This window comes from Cupressus sempervirens, chromosome 5 (genome assembly GCF_028749045.1).
Source record: "Cupressus sempervirens isolate cs-2001-9-10 chromosome 5, ASM2874904v1, whole genome shotgun sequence".
Classification (NCBI taxonomy): domain Eukaryota; kingdom Viridiplantae; phylum Streptophyta; class Pinopsida; order Cupressales; family Cupressaceae; genus Cupressus; species Cupressus sempervirens.
This window is the reverse complement of record NC_143122.1, coordinates 84,089,301-84,098,410: the sequence shown is the minus strand read 5'-3', so window position 1 is coordinate 84,098,410 and position 9,110 is coordinate 84,089,301. Positions and strand designations below refer to the sequence as shown.

General features: G+C 36.8%; 1 protein-coding gene across 2 annotated transcripts in view; it reads right to left on the bottom strand.

Moving 5' to 3' along the window:
• Positions 1–2,914: 2,914 nt before the first annotated feature.
• LOC149554667 (protein HLB1-like) overlaps positions 2,915–9,110 on the bottom strand; it is a 183,854-nt gene continuing 177,658 nt past the window's right edge. Inside the window, exons 13-14 of one of the 2 annotated variants that reach the window (XM_089828727.1) lie at positions 4,580–4,783; positions 2,915–3,260 (exon numbers count right to left, since the gene is read on the bottom strand). In XM_089828727.1, the coding sequence (XP_089684853.1) occupies positions 3,150–3,260; positions 4,580–4,783 (315 nt within the window). In that variant the 3' untranslated portion in view covers positions 2,915–3,149. The remainder of the gene's footprint in view (positions 3,261–4,579; positions 4,784–9,110) is intronic. The other variant, XM_089828728.1, reaches the window with a different exon arrangement.

Genomic DNA, 9,110 nt, shown 5'->3' with positions numbered 1-9,110 from the left:
ATGCATGCCTACAGGCACTCATTGTTGGATGAGCATGGATGGGATAGGGTAGCACAAGGAGAGGCTTCTATCTCGCAACCTGGTGGACATTCCTAAGGTTGGCAAAGGAAGTTTAAGTGATAACTAAATAAAAATAATGGGTAGTAACAAATTTAAAATAAGTAAAAGTGGGAATTGTGTACCTTCTATTGGGGAGTGTTGCTGCCTAGATTGTGTGTCTTCTGTTGGGGAGTGCTACTGCCAATACTAGCTTGGGCTTTTTGATGCCAAGTGACTCTCCATAATGTCAGCCCCTACATAGTAGCCCATTGAGCATCTGACCAAGACCTATAGTTTATGCATTGTCTCTAATCTTGGTTTTAGTCATCATCACTCTCTGGCGTGTGCTAGTCATGGACGTTTGTTTTATGTATTTGTGGTTGGATCATTATCTCCATTAGTACAACGAGAGTAAGCCTACAAGTTTCACATGGTTGAGAGACGTAGCTATCTATACCACTGCTGGAGATTGGTGTACAAAGACGATCTATTATACCAGTGCAACCGTTGTTGGATGTTTTCACTTGGTACTTCGAAATTTGGAGTCTGTTTCCTTATGATTTATGCTTTCATTGGAATGCTTGTATATCATGTTTAGCTGATGTTAGTATTACACATTTTCTTATTATGATGTTTAGCATATGATGTTATGATGTTATCTTCTTAGTCAGAGTATCTATTGCTTTTGCTTTAACATGTTAAATTTCCTATTCTTATGATGTTATTAAGCTTTAGTAGTGACATCCTTATAAGACAACTCTGACTTTCAAGTTGGCAATTTGGGATGTTACGTGTGGGGGTGGCTAGGGCCTTTGAGGTCCCATGATGTTATTACGATTGGGAGGAACCGCACACTTAGTTTGGTTGTTTCAGTTCACTGTGATGTTACTTTCAGTACATCCTTTTACTACTTTGTTTCAAATGTTTGTAGTAGTTTTCATCTTGCAGTTAGTGTTCGAGTGTCTCTGTCTCGATTTGTGGATATGATACTCCCCAATGTAGAGAGACTTCATTTCTTAGTTTTTTAACTTTATATTTTTTTTATTGTTGTTTTGGATCCTCTCGCAAAAGTGTAAAAGTTTGTGTGTTGTGCTCAATTTTCTCACACAACTCTTAGCACTTCCTTGTGTGAAACCCCACATTAGTTTTATGTATTTTGGTAGCTAGGCCAAGTACTTCTTTGCATCGTTTGGTGCATTTCTTTCTGCGAAACCCCACAATTTCTCATGTGGCATGTTGTACTTCCTAGCATGAGATTTCTTTATGTTGTGATTCTCACACGAAAAATAGGGGGCGTCTCCACTAATTTTCAGAGATCATTTTTTGGTGTTTTATGTACCCTTTGGGTTTGCTTAATTTTATTGATAGATCTTACATTCTTTGTTCTGTTGTCGTCTTTGGTCTTGATTTCTTTGTTTGTGTCATTTCGGTAGTGGCGTTTGGAGATTCGTTGGTTGTCGAGATTGTAGTTAAGGCTTTCGTTGCGATCTTTGTGATCCTCGTATGTTGAGTGTCATGTACATCCATACTTGTCCTTAAAAAAATTATCTTGGCTTGTATAGAACCCTTGTTCCAAGGATCTCATGGCGGGGCATTACAAACTTCATGACTTAAGAGGCCTACAATCAAACCTTTTAAACAAATAACAATGGCCTACAATCAGGCTTTTTATTATCTCTTGAAATAGAGCTCAAAATTGAGCTTGCAGTAGCTCTAACCAATAAGGATTCAAAAAGAAAGAAACCTAGGACAAAATGAAAACAAAAAACAAACTATCATATAAACAAAAGTCGAACAAGGAATTAATATTTCCAAAAATCGAACACTTACAAGAGAAGGAAATCTTGATTTTGCAAGGAAAACAAAGGAAAACTTTACTAAAATCTTCTAAAATAGCATATGTAGGATGAGAATCTTAGGCCAATTCAAGATATAATCAATTGCCTACAAAAATAAAATCTTAGGCATGCTTAAATTAGAGAGCTTGTGCTATGAATTAATGAAAAAAAATTGTTATCTTGCCTAAATTTTGCGAATACAAATGAAGGACAACCATTAATTATTGAAAGGAAACCACTAGTGTTCAAAGTTTTCCAATGACAAAATAAGTGGCCAGAGTTTGGTTTCTTTCCTAATTTGTTTTAGATGCACCCATTTGTAGTATTTACTAAATTTTGAAAAGGGGAAGAAATGGGTGGTAATCGGAAGACCTATAACATATCTACTTCACAAATATCTTGTCATTTTTTGCATTCTTAAAGGTCTTAGAAGAAAAGGCCACAGATTGCTCTTTACTTTGAAATCTATCGCCATTTAAAAACACTGGCAACTTTTCATTTAAATCAAAATGCATAGGAGAAAAGCTAAAATCCTTTTTTTTCTTTTAAATAAAAAATAGTTAGACTTTTGTTGTTTTTTTCATTAATTTATTATTGAAGAGCTATGGACGAGTGAGATTATAAATGGAGGAGCTCATTCTCAATCAGATTCAAACCTTAACAACAAGAAGAGACTTTCATTTTAAGTCATGAAATCACAATAAAAGATGTTTGTATTTATAGCTATAGTTACAATAAAAGATGCTTGTGGTTGTACAACATTCTCTTATCAATATATTAAGAAAATAATGACTACAAATTAATAATATATTTTACTACATAATTAATATTTAATCATTAAAAAAAAAAAATTTGTAATCCAATTTTAGAAAATGAGTGCATAGGGTGAAAAACAAAAATGATGAATTGCGTTCACCGTCAAGCAAGCTTAAAAATGTTTCTGCGCTAAGTGGGAACTCTTACCTTATATTATTGCCGACATGAAAAAAATGTCCTTAATGTAGTGATTACTCATCTAGGTTACCTTGAGTCTAATGTACAAGGGTCAAATCCCCAAGAAAGATATATATTTTATACTTGCTCAACATAGAACTGTGTGATACATATTTGATTCGTAATGTTGTAATAAAGAATTGAATCAAAAGTTGGATGAATCACTCAAATCATTCGACCGGAGAAGTTAAGGATCTATAAATATAAAACAAGAATCAAAATTTTCACAAAATAACTACTAAATCAAAGTGATGGCAGGGGATTTCTTCTAAATGGACATCACCCAGTTATGACACCAGCCAATACATCACTTTTTCCTCGTGCAAAAATAGTATACACCAGACGAATTGCATCTAGCCATCCATCCATTGTTTCCCAAGTATCTGCTACCTACAATACAGGAACCATTATGAGTGTTACACATAATACCTAGCTAATTTGAGCTGCTATAATAAGTTACTAAACTTCTTCCAACACAATTGTAAGATCAAACCTCTTATGAATGGGAACATATTTATGTCCAGCAAGCATGACCTAGTGGTATGCTTGCTACAATATCTGCCACAATAGTGTGGGCAGATAAATGTGTAGTTATCTATCAAAAACAAATCCCGACAGCAAAGATACGAATGTCACAAGCTATAGGAATCATGTTCTAAATGTTAATGTACTAATGTGTAAAAAGAATTTATTTTAACAAACAAAGAAATAAATGAAATCCAAAAGCCTATTGTCATATTACCGTATACTCGGAAAGACTTCAATTTGCACATGTACAGTGAAAAATGTCAAAAACATAAAGCAAAAATCCATCAAATCAAACATATTATGTGGACCTCGGGGCATTGGGCCAAAGACAGTCATTTTTTGTATATATAACATATGCCAGAAAAAAAACAAAGTGCTATACAGAGTTTATACTAGTAACAGGGAGGAATTGAAAGATGCAATTTGCCAGCTGCACTTGAAAACAAATTATTTCTACTGGCCTTGGATGGTTTTACAATAAAGAGAAAAACAACACACCACAAAAGAAAAAAGAAGTGACTTGAATTCCACATGTGGAGAGTTGGTAGGATGCTTTATGATTTGAATGTCAATCAATATTTATGTGTGATGATTTTAAAATATTTATGGGAATCTTTCTACATGATGCCACCCAGCATTCATGTGTCATGGCCAAGGCCAAAGAAGCTTTTGTCCCTTAATATCAAAAGAAAGAAATTCCAAACTCGGATGGCTTTGAGGAAGTTTTCAATGATACATAGTTTTTGGTATATGGCAATAAGTAGAAAAATCTCTAGTATTTGCATATGGCTGTAACTTGCTAGCATTAAAATCTAGTGTTGCCAACACCCAAGAGTCCCTTGGATTCCGTATATTTAAATTATTTACTAAATAAATTTGTTTCTTTATTTTATTTATTATTTATTAAATATTTAATATATTGATATATTTAATAAATTTATTATTTTATTTTATTCCTTAGACCAGAACATTTTGTAGTAAGAACAGATGACCAGGATATAGTACTTTTATATATAAATCCCTGTTACTCTGAACAGCTTCTTTGTCTTATGCATGTGAGAGGAGTTAAGATGCTTCTACCTTATGTCAATAAGCTTCAATATCATTATTTCTAAGATATAGCAATGACCGCTTATAAACTTTGAAACTCGTTGAAAAAAGAGAGTCCAAATCAAACTTACAAGATAACATGGCCCCTTGATGGTATCAATACAGAGGCCACCTCCTGGAGGTAGTGTAAGATCCACACATGGAGATACAGAGAGAATTTCTGAAATTTCAACCCTCAATAATGATGATTTGTCCATATAAAGTATGCCACTTTCAGAAACACCATTTAAACTTCTAGGACTTTGGGAATGTAGCCTTTCATTATCCTTATCTACCTGCATGAACCTTGATATCATTAGAAAGATATAAATACTTGGTTTTCAAATCGTAATCAATTTTCTAGTACAATAAACTACAGAGCGGGCAATTCAATCCAATGACTGCTGTCATCACTAAAAATTAAAACTGAATAAAGTTTAAATTGATTATAGACGAGCACTGCCACAAACAGAATCACTAGAAAAATAACAATTTCATTAATATTGAAATTTTGTTTCTTTTCTTTTGCTAAGATAGCTATTTATCTAAACTAGACAGTTTCAATTCATGTTTCGGGAATGTTTTTTCATGCAAAGAGTATGGAAATTACATTCTTCACATAAGGGCTTCAAATATCAATTAAAAGAATACAAATGCGTATAACAAAATATAGAGACTAGCAACCAGCAATAATATTAGGAGTTTATCATGTCAGGTGTGTGAGCTAACAATAAAAGTGGCTGCCTAGTGATTTCCTTCACGGGAAAATACAGGAAGGCTGCTTAAGTATCACTTCCTACGATTTTATGAAATTTATAGCAAGATATATGGTGTTTGTCAAAATAAATTGTCTCACAGCAATATTGGTTCAATTTATGTCAAATAAGCCTGAAGATATATAGATGGAAATAGAATTCTAGAGACAATAAAAATGCAATATACTTACCAAAGATTTGGAAATTAAGTTTGCATACTGTGCATGCAACTGATAGCTCCAGGTTTGAAATTGTCAGTCACTAAGCTAATCTCTGCTCGGGAAGACCAACTCAAATTAATGCAGACCTGCAATTTAATATTTGAGGAGACTAAACCCTTCTTTTTCTGAGATTCACAGTAATTGCAGTACAAGCAGCAATTTCTTCTTGGCCAATCAATTGCTAGGTGAGGACTCTGTAAATCTGAAGCTACTTAATAGAACTTTTGCATAATGATTGTTTAGGGGTGCGTTAGATGTGTGTGTTTAATAAGTTCCAAGTGTCCTTGGAATGCAACTAAGCCAATTGTAAGAGCCAAGTTGCTCACTATGTCCTGGGTTGCTAAAAGTTGCTCATTATGTCAAAATTTGCTCAATAGGTCAAATGTGATTGGGGATGGGTAATTAAGGTCTTTGATTATCTAATTAGGTCCTACGTATCCTATCTAGGGTCTTAGAATGGTCCTAAGTGGATTTGGCCAAGAAACACTTAAGAAGCAAAAATTGCTCAAAAGTTGCTCGAGCAATTTTTCAATTTTTACAAGAAATTGCAAATGGCAGTTTTGGAGGTTGTAACTACCCATGCTTGGGTATATGAGCATGGAAGATCATATTTTGAAGGTTGGAATGTTACCATCAGTTTATGCACGTGTGGGACTACTGTACGGACTGTTTTTCTGAGTTCTTTCATTGTTTAATGGTGTAGTATAGCTGTGTCGGATTGGCACAGGAGATCAAGCTCATGTTTTCTATAGTTTAGTCTTTCCTGGTTGTTTCCCATATTCAAACTTGTGTTGAAGTTATCAGGTTTTCAAGTTACAGCATTTTCTTGCTGACTGGCCTGAACATTGCCTTCACAGGCCTGATTGTACAAAAATGTCTCTAACCTAATCACCCACGGTGGAAAATGAATGAAACCAAGTGAGGTGATAGGTTAGGTAGTGTACATAGCATTTTGTTTTTGTTTTGGACTTTTAAGATGGGTATCCAAGCCATGGAGTGATGCCCTAGGCTGACTGCTAGGAGTATGTGAGCCTAGATAGTTTTGGAAAAGATGTTGTAGAGCACATCCATGATCATGTGGGTCAGTCCAATGGAGTTCCTAGAAGCCCTAGGGAGTCACCTTGAATGTGCAAGTGGAATGGAAGGCTGGTTGGAGGTTTGAAGAGCTTGGGAGATTTTTGATTGCTGACTGAATTGGAGGCCTAAAACAAAGGCTAGAAACTAGGGCTTGGGAGTAAGTAGGGTTGTGAGTGTTTTGGAGTTCTACAAATTTGGAATCTTGGAGTGCTAGGGGATAGCTTTCAGATTCCTAAGGTTGTACTAAGGGTTGTTTGGAAGAATTTTAAGTGTGGGAGCAAAACAGGGTTACTAAACCTAGAAATCATTAGGCCTACTTAGCCTTTGTGAGGGGGTTAAGTTTTCTTGAGCTGTTATTGTGACCAAAAGTGTTGAATAAGGTCAGGAAGACAATGGAGGGTATCTACAACACCAGTAGACTCCAAGGAAGTGGAAGAACGAGATCCTAAGCAAGGGTAAGGGTTCTAAGGGAAAGAAGGGCTAGTAAGACTAGTGCCTTGGAAGGAAGATTTTGTCTACACCAGACCAACTACACCAAGGAGGTAAATTGGAGAAAGAGTCCTGGAGGCTTGGATTGGTGGATTGGACAAGAAACAAGAATCATTGAATGATACGAGAATAGAACCTTAATCAAGAGTAGTTTTGGATAGAACCCTAGGCCCTCTGCATCAGACTGGTACCAAAGCCTACTTTCAATTTGGTGTGTGTCAGACGTGGAAGACCAAGAGGCTGACAGTATGCCACCCAAGGCAATGAGCAAGAGTGCCATAGTGGATTTGGTCAAGGGTCTACTGGCCAAAGCCAACCAGGAAGACCCAAAAAGTAGGAAAAGAATCACAGAATGGGGAGATGAGCGTGATGAGGAACATGAAAGCCTCACAGGGGAGAGAGCTGACAATAAGAATACTGAGGTAGATTAGGATAAAAAGGTGTTTTTGGATGCCTTTAAGTCTCTTAATAAAGATAGTATGGAACACATCCCTTACTACAATGGTAGTTTGAGTGAGCATGAATTGCTAGATTGGTTGGAAGCCATAGACAATCAATTTGACTACAAGGAAGTACAAGAAGAGAAGAGAGTCAACTATGCTAAGGCTAGGCTCAAAGGATCAACACTAGTATGTTGGAACATAATGCAAGATGGCAGGGTAGTAGCAGGGAAGAAGAAGATTGTGTCTTAGGATAGGATGAAAATTATGTTGAGGGCCCAATTCCTACCCACAAACTATGAGATTCAGGTCTATCAGAGGTTGCAGAAACTAAGGCAGAAAGACCTCACAGTGAGTGCACATACTGAAGAGTTTAATAAGTTAAGTTTAAGAGCAAGAAGACAAGAAGAAGAAGTGGAAAGAGTGGCAAAGAAACTTAATCGATTAAGACAAGGGATTCAGGATGAGATCAGCATGATGGCTCCTGATAGTGTGCACAAGTGCTTTCAGTTAGCCTTAAGGGCAGAAGAGAAGGCAAGGAGGCATGATTCACAACAAAGAGGCAGAGGTAACAAAGGTTTCAGAGGCAGGGGCAACTTTAGCAGAGGACCAGGAACAAGTAGGTCAGAAGAAACCCAAGCCAATGATAATTATGGAGGAAACCAAAATAGGAACACATTCCAAAGAGGGGGCTATAGAGGAAGGGGACCACCTAGGGGTAGGTTCCAGTCACAAAGTAGAGGCAGTACTATATTTACTAGCAGATGTTACAACTGTAACCAAGTGGGCCATGCTACGGGCAGATGTCCTAAAAAGGCTTCCGCTTCATCTATGTGAGAAACGAGAACACAGTTATTGCAAGAAGATGACACTCAAAGTATTACATCACCTATTTCTAAGGTAGGACCAGTAATGGACAGTGAAAATCTGATGCTGAGGATGACCTTGCTGAAGGTACCTAATGTGGTTGAACCACCACAGAGAAAGAGCCTATTTAAGACCACTTGCAAGTCTCATGGGAAGATTTGCAGAGTGATAGTGGACTCTGGCTCCACTGAGAACATAGTATCCACTGAGATGGTAGATAAGTTGAACCTCAAGAGGATACCTCACACCACTCCCTACAAGGTGTCTTGGTTGAACAAGGGCCAATAAATACTAGTGGATGAGCAGAAATTTGTGGACTTTGAGATAGGAGAATACAAAGACAAGGTGTCGTGTGACATAATGCCTATGGATGCTTGTCACCTTTTGTTAGGGCATCCATGGCAATATGATGTGAAGGCCATACATGATGAAGAGCAGAATAGCTATGTGATAACCAAACAAGGTAAGAAATTTCAGATGGACCCTTTGACTGAGCCTAAAGAGAACAAACATGTGGGGTCAAGTGTGATGTTGTTAAGTGGAAAGGAGTTTATAAAGGCTATAAAGAAGGAGAAAGGAGTGTGTTGTGCAGCAATGGTAAGGCCTAGAGAAGAGACAAAAGAGAAGATTCAAGTGCCTCAAGAAGTTCAGCAGTTGTTGGAAAGGTACCATTAAGTAGTGGACAATGGGCTGCTACCTAATGCATTGCCACCTATCTGATAAGGCAGCCAGCAAGATGACACCAAGTCAAAATGCTGAGATTGCCAAGCAAAT